Source organism: Macrotis lagotis, chromosome X, assembly GCF_037893015.1.
Source record: "Macrotis lagotis isolate mMagLag1 chromosome X, bilby.v1.9.chrom.fasta, whole genome shotgun sequence".
Taxonomy (NCBI): Eukaryota; Metazoa; Chordata; class Mammalia; order Peramelemorphia; family Peramelidae; genus Macrotis; species Macrotis lagotis.
The window spans coordinates 194720605-194743298 of record NC_133666.1 but is presented as its reverse complement, the minus strand read 5'-3'; the positions used below and the strand labels follow the sequence as shown (position 1 = coordinate 194743298).

At 33.3% G+C, this 22694-nt stretch overlaps 1 protein-coding gene across 9 annotated transcripts in view; it reads right to left on the bottom strand.

Annotated features, from left to right (window-relative positions):
- The window catches only part of PAM (peptidylglycine alpha-amidating monooxygenase), a 478021-nt gene that overhangs the window by 21298 nt on the left and 434029 nt on the right, over positions 1–22694 (bottom strand). For all 9 annotated transcript variants that reach the window (XM_074207272.1, XM_074207271.1, XM_074207266.1 and 6 more), the window contains 4 exons: positions 12502–12618; positions 7595–7667; positions 6225–6435; positions 5096–5296 (listed from right to left, as the gene is read on the bottom strand). In XM_074207272.1, coding sequence (XP_074063373.1) covers positions 5096–5296; positions 6225–6435; positions 7595–7667; positions 12502–12618 — 602 coding nt within the window. The remainder of the gene's footprint in view (positions 1–5095; positions 5297–6224; positions 6436–7594; positions 7668–12501; positions 12619–22694) is intronic.

The following is a 22694-nucleotide window of genomic DNA, read 5'->3' as shown; positions in this document are numbered from 1 at the left end:
ATGGCAAAGAGGGAAAGATTCAATAACTATCTGTAAACTATAGTGGAATTAAGGTGAAAAACGAAAAGGGAGATGGATGAAATAAGATACAAAATGAGGTGATCTGGATATTGCCATCTAGGAAAATATGGACAAGAGTCAAACAGGAGATGTAGGCATGAATTGATGAGATACAATAGTCGATGTCAGGGGAAAAGAGCCTATAGTGATGTATTAGGAGAAGTGAATTTTTTTTTCCTGTGAAGAAGATATCTTGAGGAGAGATCACTGACATCTTGAAAAATATAAATAGTGAGATTATGGTTCCAGTTGTCTTCCTGACTCCAGGGTCAGTGCTGAATCACCTGGTTGCCCCAAATGGTTCCAGTTGTCATTGAGAAATCAGCAATGATAGTGGATGATTGGAGATTTTGGTTGTGATTTTCCTTACAGCTGACAAGATGTTGACATATTTAGATATGCCATTGTATTATTTAATTAAACAGTTAAATTGCCATATTGATGCTCATTTAAACCTATGAAACTAGGGGAGAAGAAAGGGAAGGAAGGGGAAGAAGAGATTTCAATGACCTGTTTTATAAATGAGAGTGCAGGCCATAACTGTGAATTAGCAATGAGAAAGATTGTTCATTTCTATTGTTTTTTTTGTAAGGCAATGGGGTTAAGGGGCTTGCTCAAGGTCAAACAGCTAGGTAATAAGTATCTGAATCTGAATTTGAACTCAGGTCCTCCTGACTCCAGGGCTGGTGCTCTATCCACTGCACAACCTAGCTGTCCCATTTCTATTAATTTATGAAGAAATACCAAAATATATTCCTTGATTACTTTAGAATCTAGCATGAGAATTAATAACAAAATGAGCTACAAACAGACTGGTTAGTTAGTGAAAGTTAAGCAATGCTGTGATTGCCAATTGATGCATAGATCTGACATTCACATAATCCCTCCTTTGCAAACTAGAAATACATATACCAAAACTTATTACAAATGAGAACACATTTAAACTGGGGATGACAGTGGTGATCAATTATGCAAAGATATTAATTCACTTGCTCACATGTGTCTGGATAAGAGTCAATCTTATTATTTATTTATTTATTTATTATTTGGGATAAAGGGTAAATAAATAAATATTTCTTCAATAACTATTCAGAAACTATAATAGAATTCAGGTGAAAAATGAAAAAGGAGATAGACGAAATAAGATACAAAGTGAAGTGATCTGATGTACCATCCGGGAATTTGTTTTCAGAGTTTAATGGAACTGGAATAATCTTATTATCTACCCATAAATACTGAATCATAGATTTATCCCTGGAAAAAAAATCTCAGAGGATATCTATTCCAAATGCCTCATTTAAAAAATAGATTAAGTAAGTGAATCTAAGAGAGGATAAATGACTAATTCATGCTGTTTAAACAGCAGATAAATTTAAACAGCAGATAATTTTAAACAGAGATAAATTCAAATAAAGATACTTTGACTCTAGACCTACATTCTTTCTACTACATCACACCTGATTTTTCCCTTAACAACAACAAAAGGAACTATTCTTTTTCACATAAATTTCCTCAGCATTCTTTCTGCTTATCCTTCATCATTTATTACAAAAAAAATTATTTGCTTATTCATACTGAACTGAGTATTCTGGGCTTGGTAATGGGGTCCATGCCCTTCACTTTTTTGGGAAAAAACTGAGAAACTAATGCTTCAGGCTTTTGTTCTTCAGGATCAGGCAAAGGACAGGGAAGCTTTAGCCACCCTCCCTTCTCCATTATGTATCCAGCTGGTAAGAATTTTCTACAGAATTTATTCTAATTTCTAATTTGTTTCATATAAATCTGTGACCAATTATAATTGCTTTGTGATTCATGCTTATTAATTGAGAGTATGCAGAGAGATTATAAGGAAGAAGTCAGTGAAAGTCTTGTGTTATGGACATAAAAGACAAATGGAAAAACTTCCTGACTATCATGGGTAGCAGGGAAAGGCATACTTGCTTTCCTTTTAACTGCCCCCCACTTTTGCCCTTTACTGGGAAATAATCTGACAATTTTAAGTGTAACTTTCATCAGCTTCTAAATAGCAGATATTGGAATTATCTGATTCAGAACCATTCAGGGGCAGCAGATACCTATTGAGAAAGGAATATTTTCTCTTGAAAAAGAAGCTTGCTCATATTGAACCAATTAGCCAAAGGACTAAGAGTATGTAATTATATGAGATATTCCTAGATGATGTTCTTTGTAAAGTTTTATCATTGGTCATGTAACAAAAAATTAAAAACAAACATGTTGAGATAAATGAACTAGGGGCGGCTAGGTGGCACAGTGGATAGAGCACTGACCCTGGAGTCAGGAGTACCTGAGTTCAAATCTGGCCTCAGACACTTAATAATTACCTAGTTGTGTGGCCTTGGGCAAGTCACTTAACCCCATTTGCCTTGCAAAAACCTAAAAAGAAAGAAAGAAAAAAAGATAAATGAACTAATGGAGAAAGTCATACAAGAAATCTACTCATAGATATAGAACCCCATCCATCTAAAGACTACTTACATGGTCCAGTCTAATTAAGCAGGAGGATAGTCTTGAAGAAATAGAAAATCTGGTGAAAGTATACTAATGCCATCTGGAAAGACATTGGACAAGGAACTGTTGGCCAGGCCAGCTTGACATACAAATATTGCCCTACCAGGAGAAAACCAGAAAGGCAGAACTTCTTCCTGTTGCAACCATAGAAAAGATGACCATATGGAGGTCATGAATATTTGTAAAGAGAATGGAGCTCTGATACTATGGAAACTAAGGGTTATAGAACCAATTTCATAAAACGAGATGGGAATAGGACTAAAGAAGGAAATTGTCCTGGGCCCAAAAAGAAATAAATCTGGTCTTATTGATAATTTCTAATAGTGTCATGGACCCCCTAGGGAAATATAAGTAAAATTGATGATGTGGGAATCTACTGTTGTCCTGGATAGAGAAGTACAGGTGACCATCATATTCCAGTCATTTTATGAGAGGTATTTGAATAATATGCCATGACAACCTCTAAAAGGATTTGATTTTAGAGAACTTACAATAAATTTCCCAACCTGGCTGGCATTGAAGTAACTTTGGAATTTCTAGAAGGAAATGGTGGTGTCAGCAAGATAGTAGGAACTCTGGCTCTGATGTGACCAGATCCAATATATTAATGGAGTACTTTTAATTGAAATAAATTCCAATCTCTTTAAAATATTAGCTAATTTTGCCAATTTTGTGAACAATAAGCTGAATAATGGCATAGTGATGATGTAAAGTGTCTGTGTTGAGGCATATAGGAGGGGGAAGTCAACTGTTGAGAATGACCATAACTGGTCCTTCAACATCTGAAGTGGAACCAAAGAAAGTTGTCTTTGTAGATTCACTAGCACTAGAAGAATAGAAGGAGTAGTTAATGCAGATAAACCTAGAAGGAGGAAAGTTAATATTTTTCCTACAAGAGTAGGAGGTTGGATGTGTCTATGTAGAAAACTACAAAATTCACCTAACTGATTCCTAACCATGCTAGGAAAGATATGATAAAAACCCTTTGTGATGGATGTCCTCAGAGACTATCTCCACAACTTGCTGATTAATGGTATCATCAAAGACTTTGTCAACCCATAAATATTGCTTTTAGTGGTGGTACCAAAAAAAGAATGGAATGATGTATATATTACTAGTTTTTTTTTAAAGTCCAATTGGGCCAGCATAACTTACACCAAGAGAACAAGTTATCATCTGATGATGATTGGGTACTGATTGGCTACTAGACACTCCTAGCTATTAATTTGTGTTTTGGTGTATCTGAAGTTTGAGAGACGTTGATAATCAGTGTATCTCTCAGTTGAAAGAGAGGCTAAAGGAAGCTTATCTCCTATTTTTGAGTTTAGAGCTAAATACAGCTTATAGACTGAAAATATTTGGCAGATAAAAATAAAAATGTTTCAAGTATTTATTAACCTCTGAATATCAGTTGAAAAACTTCACTTTTTAAAAAGAGATTTCCTTTTCTCTTTGGGTAGATTATTCATTTATTCCTTTTCCCTTTGAGTATAATAGAAATGAATATATTTTGATTATTGATTTCATCTACACTAACAACTGTTGTTGATAATAGATATATTAATCACTAAATTGCCAATATACACACACAGATTAATGAAAAATTAATATAGTAGGAGGACTTTATTTTTTTTGAAGATTGAAATTATTATGAACCAACTATTCTGGAGAGTAATTTGGAACTATGGCCCAAAGGACTATAAGATTGTACATAACCTTTGATCCAGTGATACCACTAATAGAATCCCAAAGAGATCATAAAAAAAGGGAAAGGGACTTATATGTACAAAAATATATTTATAGCATTTCTTTTTGTGATGGCAAAGAATTGGAAATTGAGGGGGATACCCATTAATAGAGAAATGGCTGAACAAGTTGTGGTATATGAATGTAATGGAATACTACTGCTTTATAAGATATGATGGGCAGGCAGATTTCAGAAAAACCTGGAAAGATTTACATGAATGGATGCTGAGTAAAGTATGCAGAACCAGGAGAACATTGTACACCAGGAGAACAATGAAAACAACATTGTCTGATTACCAATGATAGACTTAACTGTTCTCAGCAATATATTGATCAAAGACCATTCTAAAAGACCTGTGATGGAAAATGCCATCCAAATCCAGAGAAAGAACTATGAAATATGAATATAGATCAAAGCATACCATTTTTACTTTTAAAAGTTGTTTTATTTTCTTTCTCATGTCTTTCCTTTTTGCTCTGATTCTTTTTTAACAACATGACTAAAATAGAAATACATTTAACATGATTGTATATGTATAACATATCAGATTGGTAGCTGTCTTGGGGAGGGGGAGAAGGAAGGAGAAAAATTTAGAACTCAAAATTTTACAAAAATGAAGGTTGAAAGCTATCTTTATATGTAATTGGGAAAAAAATGCTATTTAGCTAAAACAAAGAATATGAAGGGATGGAAAGCAAAGTTTAAATTGAAGCCTAACATAATAAAAGATAATAAAAAAAGAAAAACACTATTAAATACCTGGTATATATGAAATTGCAAATACATTTCTTCCAAATGCTGGATGCTTGATCTCTCGCACAAATTCTTTGGTTTTCATTTTAAAACATTGAATACGACCATTTTCTCTATCTGCCACACACAATTGACCAAAATTAGGCACAAGGGTCAAGCTGTGAGGAACTAGGAACTGGCCAGGTTTAGGATTGCTCCCTGAAGACTCTATAATAGAAAATATCAGATCCATCATATAAAGGGCGGGGGGAACCACCCTCAAGTTCATTTTGGGGAAATTAAGTGTGACATAAATTCTATAGTTCTATGGGTCATTGAGACAAAATGCCTTTTAGATTTATTCGATAGTCTCTTTCTTATTCCCAAATACGAGTTTCCTTCCTTATTTTTTCAAGGAAGAGTAAATGTGTATAGATTATTTTTGTTTTCCTATCACTAGATTTTTTTCCTTGAATATTTTAGGAAAACTGATAACAGTCCACATGGTTACTAATCATGAAACACCATGATTTCAGAAGAGTCAAAATTGTAGGTAACACACAGTTGACAGAAAGAAGACACAGGGTATGTGTTTTCATAGGTTGTGGTATATTACCAATGACTCTTTGCTCATGAGACAACATCTAGGGTACATATGATCAGAAAGGGAGATGGGTTATTTAGAGATAAGAGATGGACAGTTCAAGTGCCACACTAGTTTGCACCCACAAAATATTAAAGACCTGGTAAAAAAACCTTAATAGCATTGACTAAATCCTCTATGGGGAATTCATGTAAATATTTGGACAACAATTACTTAAGTTGAAATGGTATAAGAAGATTGACTTTCCATCAGTGAAGGAAGCACCCAGTCAGGTGAAAAATTTTGGATCCATCTGAATATCTAAGCATCTAGATAGATATGGGTATTCTAAAAGTCTTAATGCAGTTTTAAGCCATTACAATTGTATTGCTTTTTTGGAACAACCTGTATAAATGTGAATTTTTATCATTGTGTCTATAAATTTAAGGATTCTAAGATGACTTGCTTTCTTCACTCTCAAAAATAATTCTATTCTATTATTTGTTTCACTGATAGTTTCAATAGAAGAGAATTTAAATTTAAAAATCAGATAGCAAAAACCTTGTTCGATACCTTCTCCCCACTGTGACATAAACACTCCATTCTTGGAGAATTGTACAATCCGACTATTGCAGTACCCATCAGACACATATATGATTCCAGTAATTGGATCTACAGCCACGTCAGTGGGTTGGCAGAAGTGATTTTTGTCACTGCCTGGCTGCATGCTTCTTCCCAAAATTAGCAGAGGACTTCCTTTACCATTTGGATCTAGTTTGAATACCTTAAAAAAAGATAGGGGAGAAGGTACAGATAACCATTTTTGTGTCATAATGCAGTCACACACCCAAATCACAACAGAATTATTCCCAAATAACATCATTAGTATGGTTCTCCACTGGACAATCAGAGTTAGAAGAGTTAGGCAATTGTAAGCTTCACAAGAGCAGTTATTTCACTTTTTATCTTTTCTAGGACAATGTTTTACCTACAGTTTGATCTCAATAAATAATAACTGACTTGGTAATTGAAATGAGAGGGTATAAGAAGTCCAACTAGTTCATGTGCTGTTTACTCTATCCCATTTACCAAGCTAGCATAAAAAGGATATGTCTAAGATATTGTGAGAACCCTTCTAATTTAAGTCCTTCTATTATCACTGGGAAAAGGTCCTTTGGTCAGTTATGTGATTTAGTTTTTAATAAGATGTTTCACTAACTCATTGTCATATTTGATCTCAGAAGAACCAGACAATTGCAGTCACAATAAAAAATAATTCATGGAAGAAATAAACTTCATGTTCCAGGTTAACTTCCATTTTTATTTTTTTATTTTTATTTGAAGAGGCAGTGGGGTTAAGTGACTTGCTCAAGGTCACACAACTAGTTAATTATTATGTGTCTGAGACTGGATTTGAACTCAGGTCCTCCTGACTCCAGGACTAATGCTCTATCCACTGTGCTACCTAGATTCCCCCACTGGCCACCTAACTTCGCATTTGTTTTGTTTTTTTGTTTTTTCATGTTTTTCCTTTAAGTTTTGATTATTTTTTAATAACATGACTAATATAGAAACATGTTTAACATCAGATTGGTTGCTGTCTTGGGGAGGGGGAGAAGGAAGGGAGAAATATATATATATATATATATATATGTATATAAAACTATAATATAATACCACATATAATACTATGCTTTTTTCAAAGCTTTTTTTCAAGGCAATGGGGTTAAGTGGCTTGCCCAAGGCCACAGAGCTAGGTAATTATTAAGTGTCTGAGGCCGAAATTGAACTCAGATCCTCCTGATTTCAGGGCTGGTGCTCTATCCACTGTGCCACTTAGCCACCCCAATATTATGTTTTTTCAAGAAGGTATTTGAGAAAAAGAGCTAAGTTATCACTGTCAAGTTTTTTTGGTTTTGATTTTGATAATGTATTACAAATACCTGATGAAGGGCTACATCTGTGACCCAGTAATTTCCATCTTTATCTATACTCAAACCATGTGGCAAGTAAAACCTGTAAAACAAAAACAACTACATCATTTATCAGATAAAAAATAATGAAATGCAAACAAGTCCATTTTAAGTGACATTCTAAAACTATTTAATAATAATCGATTACTTGTATACCCAAATAAACTGTAGGAAAGACTCAAGTTAAAAAATTACATAAAAATATCACTTATTACAACAAGAGCATGATATAAAGAATTCTGATTCAGAATTCTAATTCAGGGGAAGTGAGCTAGGATCCTGACTCTGTCAATGCTGAAATGTGGGACTGTGAGTAATCTGCTTTAACTCTCTGGGCCTCAGACAATTCATTTGGAGAAGGAGATAGTTTGACTATATGTTTTCTGAGGCTTCCTCTAGTTCTAAGTTCTAAATGTAGAACCTAGATCTATTTTATGATTAAATACAAATACTGTTCCACTAATTTAATTTTAGAGAAAAATATGTACAGATTAAAATAGGAAGAGATGCTATCCCTTCAAAATTTAACACGTTTAGGTCTAAAGATATATGTAAATATATAGAAAATAGTATACAGAAAATAGCATTCAAAATGTAAATGCTTGGCTTCTAGGGAGGATAGCAGAATCAAAATGTCAATCATGGAAGATATTGTTGGTTTGTTTGAAAAATCTAATTTAATTTATAATGGCATGGACCAAACTCCAGAAGCAAGAGCCTGCTTTTGCATCAGATCAACCATTCAATATCATCCAATTTTAATGTGAGATTATCTATCTGTGTAAATTTTGAAAGTCATTAAATTTTAAATTTTTTTGTTATAAACGTTTTGGTTTATTTCCCTTTTCACAGTTCTGAAGTACCCTGAACATTTTTTGCAAAGAGATGAGTTAAAATGATTTGTAGAGTTGTTCAGGACTTTCTAGATCATCAAATCAATTTCATTCAATTTGATTAAATGAACATCTCCTCTAAGCACCTTCAAGGTCCAATGCTAGCTACAGAGAATATAAAGATAAGATAAAATAATATCTACCTTTAGAATTTGTAGTTTACTGGTATAAGATATACAGCAACAGTTACACAGAGAGGTAAATACAAAATATACACAAAATAAGCAGAAGTAATTGGGAAGGTAAGAGTGGGTGGAGGCATCAGAACAAGTCTTTTAGGATGGAAGGATCATAGGTTTAGAGTTATAAAAGATTTCAGAGATCATTTACTTCAACTTCTTCATTTTGCAGATGAGGAAATTCAGAGGAAGTAGTTGAGTTGAACCTTGATGGAAGCAAGGCATTTCAAGGCAGAGGTGAAGAGCTGTGCCAGGCATGCCAGACTTACAGTGCAAAGACCCCAACTAACCATCTTCATAGGTAACTATAGAACATTTTATAATATCATTATTTCTATTTCTAGAGGATCTAAAGAAGCATATTTTTGTCCTGTCTTAAATATTATTTTATTGTCAGATTCATATTTTCTCCCTCCCAGCTTTCTTCCACATCCAACTAAGGAAGCAAGAAGAACAAATCCCCTGTTTACAAACATAGTCAAAAAATCATTGTAAATAGAGAGAGCAGTCATGAAATTAAAAGACCCCTGCTCCTCATATTCCCTCATTAGTCATATTAAATATCTATATAAATATTTCTTATGTATATTATTGTTCAGTCATTCAATTGTATTTGTTTCTTTGAGATCCCATAGAGACAAATGACAGGCTCTTACATCCTTTTTTAATCTCTTAAAAATCTGTCTAAGTTCATGTCAATTGCTTCCAGGACACTATCTATCCATCTCCATACTCTGCCTCCCCCTTTTCCTTTTGCCTTCAATCTTTTCCAATATTAGTGATTTTTCCAAAGAATACTGTCTTCTAATTATACGGCCAAAGTATTTAAGCATCTGCTTCAGTATTTGACCTTCCAGTGAATTTCCTTAAGTATTGACTGAGTTGATCTTACTGTCCAAAGGACTCTCAAAAGTCTTTTTTCAGCACTGAAATTACATGCTTGGTTTTCCTTATAGTCCAAATCTCACAGTCATAAATTGCTCCTGAAAAAAACAAAGCTTTGACTTATGTAGACCTTTGTTAGCAAGGTGAAATCTCTGATTTTTAGTATATTATCCAGATCTATCAAAATTTTCCTTCTAAAGAGCAGGTATCTTTTAATTTCATGGCTGCTCACACTATTTGCAGTGATATTTGAGTCCAAAAATATAAAATCTGATGCTGCTTCCATTTCTCCTCCCTCTATATGCCAGGAAGTGATGGGACCAGTTACCAAAATCTTAGTTTTCTATATTTTGGGGGGGAGGGGATATTAAGTTTTAAGTCATCTTTTACTTTCTCCTCTTTTACTCTCAACAACTTCATATTTACCATCAGGGTGATATCATCTGCATTTCTGAGATGACTAATACTTCTCTGGCAACCTTAATTCTGATTTTTGATTCATTCAGTCTGGCATTTCATATAAGGTTAAATAAATAAAGTGACAATATGCAATCTTGTTGCACTCCTTTTCCAATCTTAAACCCATCAATTGTTTTATGTAATGTTCTAACTGCTGTTTTTGTCCATCCACGGGTTCCTCAGGAGACAAATAAAATAATAGGATACTCTTCTCTTTGAGTCCTTGACATACTTTCTTGTGATCCATGCTGACAAAGGCTTTAGTGTAGTCACTGAAACAATAAATGTTTTTCTGGAAATCCCTTGTTTATCTCCATAATCCAAAAATTGTTGGCAATGTGGTCATTAATTCCTCTGACTTTTCAAAAACCAATCTACTCTATGTCTCTCTATATGTGTATGTATGTGCATGTACATGTGTATTCCTATCCATATATATAAGTATGCATTTATATACATATGCACATGTGTGTATCAGTATTCTGAGTCCATACCTCTCTGTCAGGAGGTGGGTATCATGTTTCATCTTGAGTCCTCTGGAACTGTGGCTATTCATTGTGTTGATCTAACTCTTTCAAAGTTGTTTGTCTACAATATTGCTGTTATCTACATTTTTCTCCTGAACCTGTTTTATTTATTGTGCATAAGTTCACACAAATCTGCCCATGTTTTTTTGAAACCATCCCCTTTATTAGTTTTTACTGCCCAATAGCATTTTAAGATGTTTTTGTTAATGTTTGACCTGAGTTTTCTAAGAAGATCATAACATTGTGGGGCGATATCTTAACTTGTCTCTTAACTGGATTTAAGTGAGACAGAGCTGCTCAAAGTTGTTAGTCTCATTCTCCCTTCTAGAGTCATCACAGTCCAGTGGCTGGACAAAAGTCAAGAAGACTGGAAATGGCCCAATATAGTCAATGACCTTGGCAGATGAACTTGGCATCTTGGAGGTCTGATCAAGCTCTAAGTTCTTCATACCTCCTGCTTCTGCTGCCTTCATGGATATTGGATCAGACTTTCCTACCTCACGTGTGTGTGTGTGTGTGTGTGTGTGTGTGTGTGTGTGTGTCTTCACATACTTGGGGTAGACACCCCTCTAAATTAGTGATGAGTCTGAGGCCTGTTGGTTACTCTCAACCTGGTTCAACCTATCTGATGGCTGTATGGTGGAACTTCAGAGTAGTTTTAATCTGCATAGTTGCCTGTATTAAGAAGTTGACCAAATCTATTTTTAAGCAGGCAGCCTAGATTATCCACTGGCAGTCAAAGCTGATATCTTACAAACATATTTTCTTTTTTTCTCTGTGATGAAAAACATAAGCCAACTCTGATCCGATCATCAAAAGTCCTGTCATTTAGAATTTATATAAATGAAGGAATGGTTTTCAAGGCCCAATTTCACTGTTAAAGCTAAAAATACAATTACTTTATGACTTGGGGGGAGAAGAATGAAGCATTTTCACACTTCAGTTACTGGATTAGTTTAAGTGACCCTTCCTCTTAAAGGATAATTGATTAAGTTCTATTATCTGCTTTTCAAGAATAGCATATTGCCATTGCCATAATTTTTGATGTAGGTGATTTGCTTGGGTAAAGGTTAATAAGGTATTCTGACATCAATAATAAATAGGTTATGTTGTATGTGATGTAATAGAAAAGTGTTTTACTGAGTCAGGAAAATCCCCCCTCCCCCAGTTTTGCCACTGCCCAGCCATGAAAACTGTAAGAATTTACAGAAAAGGTTACTTCAGGTGGGGAACAAGTGTAGTAGAGGAGGAAGAGTACTAGTTTTGGAGTCAGGAAAACTTGGTTTCAAATTTCACCTCAGACACTAGCTGTATGACTCTGGGCAAATTGCTTCACTGTTTTGTATCATTTTCCCAATCTATAAAATGAGGAGCTTGGACTAGATGACCACTAAGATCTAGAACAGCTCTAAAGTTATGATCCCATGTTCCTTTGTCCTATGTTGGCCAATCTTTTCATTTCTTAAAGAAAAGAATGGACAAGATGCTATGTGTATTGGCAAACATTTACAATTTGCTCTCTGAAAACCATACAATTTAAATTTTAATTTGTATCACTAACATTTGTATTCATTACTTTCTTAAGTCTCCTTAAGGAACAAACAATAAATAAAGCCCTACTTTGTAGCAGTTTCCATTTCAGAAGTCTGAATGATCACATTGAGAATTATTCAAAATGAACTAAAAGCAGTACACCCCTGACTTCTGTTCTCTCTTTTAGCTTTAAGAGTATGATTGTGGGACTGGAAATATTCTAGTTTCAACTAGACTCTTTCCAGTTTCAACATTTTATGATTCCATATAAGACAGAGAAAAGGAAGCTCCAGAAAGTTCCTGATGATATTCTATACTACCTATCTACTTCCCTCTATGCTATGTGTGTATTATACTTGACAAAAAAGCCTTGGAAACAATAACAAAACAGTATAACTCACAAATTTTTCCCAGTGGACTGAAGCACTGCAGCATTATTTGGGTCTATCACAAGAATAGTATCCTCTTCAATGGGTCCAAGTCCTCTTTGCTGGTAAACAAATTTGCTGTCAAATGAGCTAGATAAAATACATAACAATGGGAAATAAATACATAACTCAAAATTTCTAGGTAACTTAAAAAATTATAGACTCAGTAGGACTCAAAAATAATATTTGATTTCATATTTATATTAAAAGTTCTAAAAGAATCTAAAGATTCTAAAAGATCACAAATATATTATTACCATATATATGTCAAATATATTCATTCATAGTAAGTCCCCTCAATAGCATTAATCATAAATATATTTATTCAACATAAGATCATGTCAAAGGAATTCAACATTTTTCAAAATTATAGAAAGAAAATAATAAGACTCTTAGCAACTCCAAATATAAATACATATAAAATCACTTCAACATGATACACATGAACATATATATATATATATATATTTATTTATTTGGACACACACATACATATATAAGTATACAAAGTCAAATTACACACTTACTATGTTTAATATACCCTGATGAATGCTGGGGATATAAATAGATGAACTTATCCTCAAAGTATGAGTGTGTATTTATATGTGAACATACACACACACACACACACATATATATATATATATATATATATATGAATATGTAAGTATATATGCTACATATAATATTACACATACACAGATAAGGTTGGAGGGAAATGATAGGTTTAAAGGAGAGATATATGCAAAGTGCTCCAAGAAAACTTGAGGACTGAAAGAATATTTTTAGCATTTTAAGTCAGGTAAGGTTTCAAGGAAGAGGTGACAACTGAGTTAAGATCAAAGGAAGTTAAAGATTCCTTTCCTTTGAAAAAAATACATCTCATGTTAAAGAAATAACTTGCTTGAATGCACAGAATGGGGAACATTGACATTGCTACCAGTCTTTTGGCCACACTCACATGGCCCAAGTTCAGAACTCTCAGTGTGAGATTTCAGACACTGATCATCTGTCACATGGATTATTACAATAGTTCCTAAATAGTTTTCCCTGCATCCATTCTCTCTCTTCACTATATAATCCATTTTGTTGCTGTGTAATCCATTAGTCATGTCTAACTCTTTGGGACCCCTTTACCATTTCCTTCTCCAACTGATTCTACAGATGAGGAAAATGATGCAAAAAGGGTTAAGTGACTTGCCCAAGGTCACACAGTAAGTAAATATATGAGACTGGATTTGAATTCAGGAAGATGAGTTCTCCTGACTTTCAGGTCTGTCACTGTCTACTGAGACACCTACTGTATTTCCCTGAAAATAAGACCTAGCATGATTTTTTCCAGGATGCTCATAATATAAGCCCTACCCCAGTTGAGATCATCAGCCAGTACATTTAGTACATCTGCTGCAACCCAGGACAGATATATTGAATATAAAATAATACTAAAATATAATTAAATACTATTATTGACATTAATACTTAAATAACTGATAATATAAAGTATAATTAAGCAAATGTAGATAGTTAAATAGGTGTCTTTGGAGGACAGGTAAATGCCTATGTAGATGATGAACTTGAAATTTGCTGCCAAATGACTAATCAGAGTACAGAGTACAATGCTATGAGAAGATTGCATGTACAGGAAGAGTTCATTTAAGGAAAACTCTACTGCTGGAAATGAGAGATTGGGGCCAAGGGTTCTACAAGAAATGGAGTATCAAGACATTCAGGCTAAAATTCAGGGTTCAGAGAGTTATGAAGATGTTCCAGAAGAAGATGCCATAACTGTATCTGAATATAGATTTTTGTATATGAATAAATGTAGATTACATGAATAAATGTATATTGTTGTATATAAAAAAAGAATAAGTTCTAATGTATAGTTTGGAAAAAAATTAATATAACTAGTCTTACTTTTGGGGAAATACAGTAGCTGCTCCCTTATATTCCATAGACTAACTAGCCAAAATAATTTTCCAAAGATACAGTTTGGAGCATACCACTTTCCTATTCAAGAAAACTTGGTGATTCCTACCAACCTCTAGGATAAAATATAAGCTATATTTTATGTACCAAGGGCATTTAAAATCTGTCATGGTCTAGCTTCAACCTTTATTTTATTTTTATTTTTTTAGATTTTTGCAAGGCAAACGGGGTTAAGTGGCTTGCCCAAAGCCACACAGCTAGCTTCAACCTTTCTTTCCAGAATCATTTCATATTACTTTTCTATATGTATTTTAATTCTACCCCATTTGGCTTGCTGCTTTCTGAACTTGTAGTCGATCTCCTGGCTCTAGGTTTTAGCGTAGGTTTTCCCACATGTCATCCTTCTCCCTGTTCCCCAGCATGCTCTCTTTATCTTCATTTGCTTCAAGGCTCATCTCAGACACCAATCTCTATGGAAAGTAGTTTCTGATCTCAACTGTCAGTGTTCTCTTTTTATTCCAAGTGTATATATCCATATGAGTTAGTGTTTATGCCCCTAATATAACTAAAACTCAATGGCAGGAATTTAAAGAAAATTTGTCTTTATATCTCCAGAACCTAGCATATTAAGATATTACACAGACACAAATTCAAATGGATTTCTAATTTAATTTATTTGGGTATTACTACCAGAGAATGCAGATTACAACTCTTGCCTTTTTGAGGAACTTGTCATTATCTTCCCATAAGTTTGCCATAGAGACTTAATCAATATGGCAGGACATGGTAGATGGTTAATAATTATTTGCTGAACTGAATCAAACAAATAGTTGAGTAACTTTATATCAAAAATGAATTAAAATATATTTCCATATTTCCTTTAAGCTATTACAAACTTTAATGTGACTTTTCAAGTATTATAATTATGGAAACATACCTTAAGTGAATTACTGTCACTTATTTTAATTTTAAAAGAATTATATGATAAACTAAAATGCATCCTCTAAGCATACATTAAACATAATCACATATGGATTACAAACCACATAATTAAACCTAAAGAATTCAGGGAAATGAAACTTACTTTTACCCTGTCCCAACTGTCAAATCAATTTCTTACTGCCAATTGAGTTACTGTGATCATTTCATTTTTTAGCAAAATGAAATCTTTTTCTTTACATCATCAGATCTGACTGTGAAAAAAGCTGTCAATACATTATAGTGAAAAAAAGCAAGAAAAAATCCAAGGAGCATTAAATAATCCTGGAAATGAATTTTTCAGTTTAAGAAGGTCTAAGATAAATCAATCTGTCTTAATCCCATTGATTAACTGTTTATTTCATTTAGAGAATTTGTATATACTCTCAGTAGAACAAAAAGCTTTAGAATTATAATTCTTTGCCATTAAAAACTATATTGTTTAAACACATATATCTTGCAATTATTCGATGCTTCTTGGCAGCTTTTTCAGAGTGGTTTTTTTAAAGGTTATAGTAAGTCTCTGAGGTAGTTCTTATTAATGGTGCATTCATTTTAACACACAATATTGATCCAGCTTAGTCAAGCAAAAAATGAAGTAATATCATTTGCTTGTAATATCAGGCAGTTAAAGTCATATAGCAACATCTAGGAAATATATATTTTTTATGGCATACAGATACATTGTGAAACAGATTGTATGAGATTTTCACTGAGACATCATTTAAGGCAAATGTGAAATTGATTAAATGAAAATCTTTGTGAAAAATTTGCATAATGGTACTGAATCAAAAGTGATAGCTTTTCAACAAGTATGAAATAATGCCTTTTTCTTCTGCCAAATGTGACTATCTATCATATTTCCAAAAATCTAATTTCAGTATGGATAGGTTTAGTGAATATATTCTAATCAGTTCAATGGGATTTCCTAATTTTCAATTTGATGGATTTTTGTTTTAAATTTCCAGGTACTTAATCCCCATCAAGCCTACTTTCCAATGCAGGGGTATCAGAAGGTACTGCAAGTTTGAAGACTTCACTGGTCTTTGTTAACTTCCCAGAGACATCTAGATTTCTGGAAAACTTAACATAGGAGCTTCAGGTAAATGAAACAATTTGGGTATATAAAGATACATATCTACACCCAGACACCCTCGCCCTTGCCTCTTTCCCCCATCATCCCAGCCTCCTTCCAAATGTGGGAGGTATTTTAGGAAGATACATTGATACACGTGGAAGGAGAGACACATTTATTCTTTGGAAATCATTGCCACATCCTCCCCATTAAAAACTTGGATTTTCACCCTGAAATGATCCTAGGCTCAGTAGATGGATGAGATTTTTCCTTATCTTTCTTGGCTTCAGATCCTTACTTCACTTTATCCAGTTATCTCCATAGTGAGCTAACCCTGCTTCATCTATACTTGCTACCTGTGCATTAGAATGTTTAGCCTCTCTTAATGGAATATAAACTCTTTGAGGGCATGGACTCTCTTATATTTGCATTTCCAGTGCTTAGCACAGTACATAGCAAATTTTCTATCTAAATTCTCTATCTCTGCCTAAAAATAGCTTTTTTCCTTCTTCCTCTCTTTCCCCCCTTCACTTTCTCCCCTTTCTTTATCCTGGTATTACATTAATCTTCAAATAATTATGAAATCTTGACTAAATGAACATCTTCTATAAGTGACAAGTCCTTCCTTTTACTTCTATTATTTAAGTATACTAGGACACCTATCATGCTAACACTTATCATTTTGATCTTGGTAAATCTATGTATTTGTATTTGATTGTAATTGTTACTGATACCTTTTATTTTCTTTCTTATCTAATTTTCCAAATATCCAGTAACATTTGAATGAAGTGCTTTCTATAGACAATAATGATGTTCATAATGTCAAAATTCTTCTAAAGTCTTTATAAAATAAGCTGAAATTTCTTTTTTTTGCAAAGTAGTGTGGTTGTGTGACTTGCCCAAGGTCACACAGCTAAGTAATTATTAAGTGTCTGAGGCCCAATTTGATCTCAGGTCCTCCTGACTCCAGAACTAATACTCTATTCACTGCACCACCCAGCTGCCCCTGAAATAATTCATAGCTCTTAAATCCATTTATTTGTACAAGGAATACATATGTGTGTGAATACAGACATTTGTATATGGATTTTAAAATACTTTACAAAGATCAGTGATCTTATATATACATTTTATGCTCATTTTGCTCCAGTGACAAATTGCAACTCATCCACATTTTTGTACCTCTTCTAAAAAATATTTCCCCCATTAATTCTTTTTTTTTTTTAGATTTTTGCAAGGCAAATGGGGTTAAGTGGCTTGCCCAAGGCCACACATGTAAGTAATTATTAAGTGTCTGAGGTCCTGACTCCAAAACCCGTGCTCTATCTACTGCATCACCTAGCTGCCCCCCCTTAATTCCTTATAGTGAGTCTACCTAATATTATAGGGACTTTTCTTTAAAACTCCAGACATTGGATGGATATCAATGGAACAAGTACTATTTATTCTTTGTTCTTGCTATGTAACTAGGCTATCTTTTTCAAATCTGCACTTATCTGATGAGATACTTTCTGTTGTTATTCTGGTACAAGTCACTCTTTGAATAATTCTTAACTTTACTGAAGTAATATAGCATTACTGGAAGCATTCTTCTGTTAAAAATATGGAGGGTGGAGGAGAAGATAAAGACAGGATAGACTGAGAAAGAAAATAGTGAGTAAAAATAGGATGGAAGAAAATTCATAAATATTAATTATAACTGAATTTGAATGGAATGCTTGTTTTGTGGTGTGAAAATTTCAGGGAACCTCATCAATTAGGGAATAATTGAAAAAATTGTGCTGTATGGTTGTAATGGAATACTACTATGCTATAAGAAATGATGATTTCAGTGATTTTAGAAAGGGGTGGAAAACTTGCATGAAATGATAAAAGCAAAATGAGCAATATTGTTTTAAGGCAGACTGAGTGACTAAGTCATTTTGACACAAATAAAAATAAACAACATATGAAGAAAGATACTATATGCATGAAAAAGAAAAAGATAATAAATGGAAAACGATTAGAATAATTTGACATATATAAATATGTAAATATGTATATACATATATATTTGTGTCTAATGGTAGCCCTCTCTAGACTGTGGGGAGTAAATTAGAAGAAAAATAAATTTACATGATAATTCTGCATTTTTAGAGGGACTAGCAAGTTGTATATGAGAGATTTGCAGTTTCATGGGCAGTCATCTTTTTTATTGTACTGTATTATGGAAATGGTTGTTTTTCTCTGAGAATTGAAAATTGAAAAAATTAAACAAAGAAAAAGATGAACCATTGTTTCATAAAAATGAATAAAATAATAAAAACAATAATTATTACATTGAATTTTTATAAAACCTACCTATGCATTGTCTATTGCATATAAAACCAATATTAGTGACCACCATCAGCACTAGATCAAGATAGTGGTTCCATCTCCCTTTTCTTTCTTTTTTTTTTTTAAGATTTTGCAAGGCAATGGGCAATGGGGTTAAGTGGCTTGCCCAAGGCCACTGGGCTAGGTAATTATTAAGTGTCTGAGGCCGAATTTGAACTCAGATCCTCCTGACTCCAGGGTCTGTGCTCTATCCACTGCACCACCTAGCTGTCCCCAACAAATATTTTTTTAAAGGGGTAAAGAGAAAAGTAACTCAGCAAAATTGATCAGTACATTATTGATTTCTAATCCCCATTTTATCAATGGGTGGTACCTGAAGGGGGAAGATCCTGATAGCTTTGTGGAAGTCTTTAGCATAACTGATAAAGCACTCCTTTTAATGGAATGTCTGATATCCAGTTCCCCCTCCCAGTCCTTAATTACCCCTGCCCTTCTTGGAAAAATCCAGAAAGTAGCTTTCCAGATTGGGGCTTTGGACAGTAAACTTGTATAAGAACCTCTCTCCAAAAATCCATTTTGGGGTCTGGTTTTCTTGTCGGGTCCCCCATGTACTTCTGTGTAATAAGTAGCTTAGAGAAATTCATATATATATATATATATATATATATATATATATATATATATATATATATATACACAAACTTAATTCTATTTGTTCTTTATTAAAACATTTTATTAAAACATTTGTTTCTTATTAGGACAACTCTGGACAGCATGTTTAATTATTTTTTAGAACCAAATTCACAGAGGTCAACAACATTAAAAAAAATTATACATTATGTACATTATATGTTTCACACCTATGAATCCCACTTCCCACTACCATTTTTGCAAATGATTAATGGGAATTGTCTTTTCATATCTCTTCTTTGGGGCCAAGCAGTTTTGAAATCCTTATTTTTGATTGTTATAGATACTCTTTTCAATCACTTTTTAAAGATTTGTATCTTAAAAAAGTATATATAGCTTTCTTAACTCTTTATATCATTTTACAGTGGTTCATTTATGACTCTCCATGCTTCTCTGCCTTCATAATATTCATCATGCATTATATAGTATAGTAATATTCCATTGTATTCATGTGTCATAATTTGTTTAACCATTTTTCAGTTGATGGGTTTCCACTATGTTATTGTGAAAAGTGGTGCTATAGTTATTTTGGTGCATTCTATCCTTTTTTTTTTAAGGTTTTTGCTAGGCAATGGGGTTAAATGGCTTGCCCAAAGCCACATAGCTAGGTAATTATTAAGTGTCTAAGGCCTGGATTTGAACTCAGGTACTCCTGACTCCAGGGCCGGTGCTCTATCCACTGTGCCACCTAGCCACCCCTCGATCCTTTCTTTTTGTCAATAATCTCCTTTGAGTAAGTGCCTGGGAGATACAATTCACTTTATTATTCAAGCTGTTTTAAAAAATAATTTCTACTAATTTACCGTTCTACCAACAATGTATTTGTGTGTCTGTCTTTCTACAGAACTTCTAAAATTATTTCTCTCAATTGTCATATTTCTTACTTGCCTTTTATAAGGTAAAATCTCAGGGTTGTTTTGGTTCTCATAATTTTTTTTAATACTCACATTCAAATTGTCTAAATATGAATTCAGATTCAAAAATTTGTCTCATAACTGTGCATGTAAATAAATTGTTTCTGGGTTATATTATTTTAACATGATTATTTATGTTTATATGATATAATATATTTATGCCATATAAATATAAAATAATAATTTAAAATGAATTATTAAATTAAAATAAAGAATATTAAATTCTTTGTTTTACTTTCTCACTTATTCAAACATTACTTAATTTATACAGGAGTTTAAGTTATTAACTTATAATTCAACAATTCCAAAGTTTTTGACTTGAAAAATTAAAGAAGTGGGACTGTGCACAACAAAATACAGATCCAGAGATTGGGAATGAAAGTAATGGGAGTTGGTGAAATTTTAAAATATGAATAGGTTCAATAGCTTTCTTCGGTGCTAATAGTCTTCTATATTGTCTCCAACCAAAGAAAATATCTAATATATACTAATTTATCTTATTATTTGAGACTGTGTTTAGGAGGTACTTCCCACATGTCAATGCCTTGCTTTCTCCCTTATAATCTATATTTCTTTGTCCCAATGATCATTAGTTAACTTTTTCTTTGCTTTTTTTTTTAGGTTTTTTTTTTTTTTTTTGCAAGGCAAACGGGGTTAAGTGGCTTGCCCAAGGCCACACAGCTAGGTAATTATTAAGTGTCTGAGACTGGATTTGAACCCAGGTACTCCTTAACTCCAGGGCAGGTGCTTTATCCACTGTGCCACCTAGCCGTCCCCCACTGCGCCACCTAGCTGCCCCTATACTTTTTCTTATTACAATCCTTGTACCTCTTTGCTCCACAAGCAATTTTTGTTGTTTCTGAAAAGCAGTGACGTTAAGTGACTTGCCCAAGGTCACAGCTAGTAAGTGTTAAGTTTCTGAGGCCAGATTTGAGCTCAGGTCCTGACTCCAGAGCTGATGTTCTATCCCTTGAGTCACCTAGCTGTCCCCTACCAGCAATTTTATTATAAACTTCCTTGATTCATCAACAATAGTTATGTGCTTGTCTCTCTCCAAACCTTCTATCTTTGATCATTCTCATCTTTTTCATATTTGTTCATTTGATGAATCATCTGTGAATGTTTTCAGTTTATTATGCTAGTCCCCAGATGCACTGATTGGAGGCATTTGTCTCTATTGCTTCATCTGTCTTAAGAAAGAAATCATGACAGACCCCAGTCATCTAGATATATCACTAGTTCCAGCATGACAAAACAGTAACATGCCTAAGATTTTTATGAAGAATGTAGCTTTAAGGGAAGAAAAGAAAATACAATAAGAGCAAAATCATCATTTGAATATCTACTATGTCTAACAAACCATCAAGAAGAGTTGCATTATGTTTGAGCAGGCAGGATTAAGAGATATTTAGACACTAAGTTCCTTGATTGGTTGACCATTTCTAATCCTTTCATTTGTAAGTGCTAGAGCTCTGTATAAGAGAACTATTCTGATGTATTCTCAAAGGAAAGGAAGGGAAAAAATAGATTCAGATTCTTTCTCTTCTCTTTGTTCCAAAGAAAACCATTAATAAAATATATCTTTCCTTCCAGATAACCAAATGGACAGATTATAAATGATTCTGTGATTCAAAGAAAGGTAACTGGAACGATTCATAAATGGATGTAAGGTAATGACTGATTATAGCATTGCTATAGCAAACTACTTATTTTATTATTCTAAAGAAGCTATTATGAAAGGCACAGAGCCTTTTATTTCTAGCATGCAACTAACTTTTTTCAGAATGTCTTAATATATTTTTGTCTTTTTACACAATGTCTGAGGAACTAATAATTTTTGTTTGTTTCCAAGTGCTCTTGGAAGAAGCACTCATCTGAAAATCCTGAACTAATTCCTAATGGTAGAATTCATCAGTTATTAATTGCAAAAGACTATCTTCCTTAATAATGATTTTATATTAGTGACTAATCAATTGACTTGAATGAACTTGAAGATAAATGTATTGCTAAAGTCAAATAAAAGGAGAGGAACAAATAGTTATGAGAAAATCAACTTCCATTTCATCAATTTTTAAAATTAAGAAATATAAAATAAACAATAACAGTGAGATAAATGAAATTTAATGTAATTAGAGCAGTTAAGCCAGAGATTTTAAGTGTAAGATTTTAATTTTTAAAATACCATAGATTTTATGAAAGTAGATTTAAAAAATATTTAGATAAAATAGTCATAAAAATTCAGACAAAGATTATAAAAGGGAAAACTG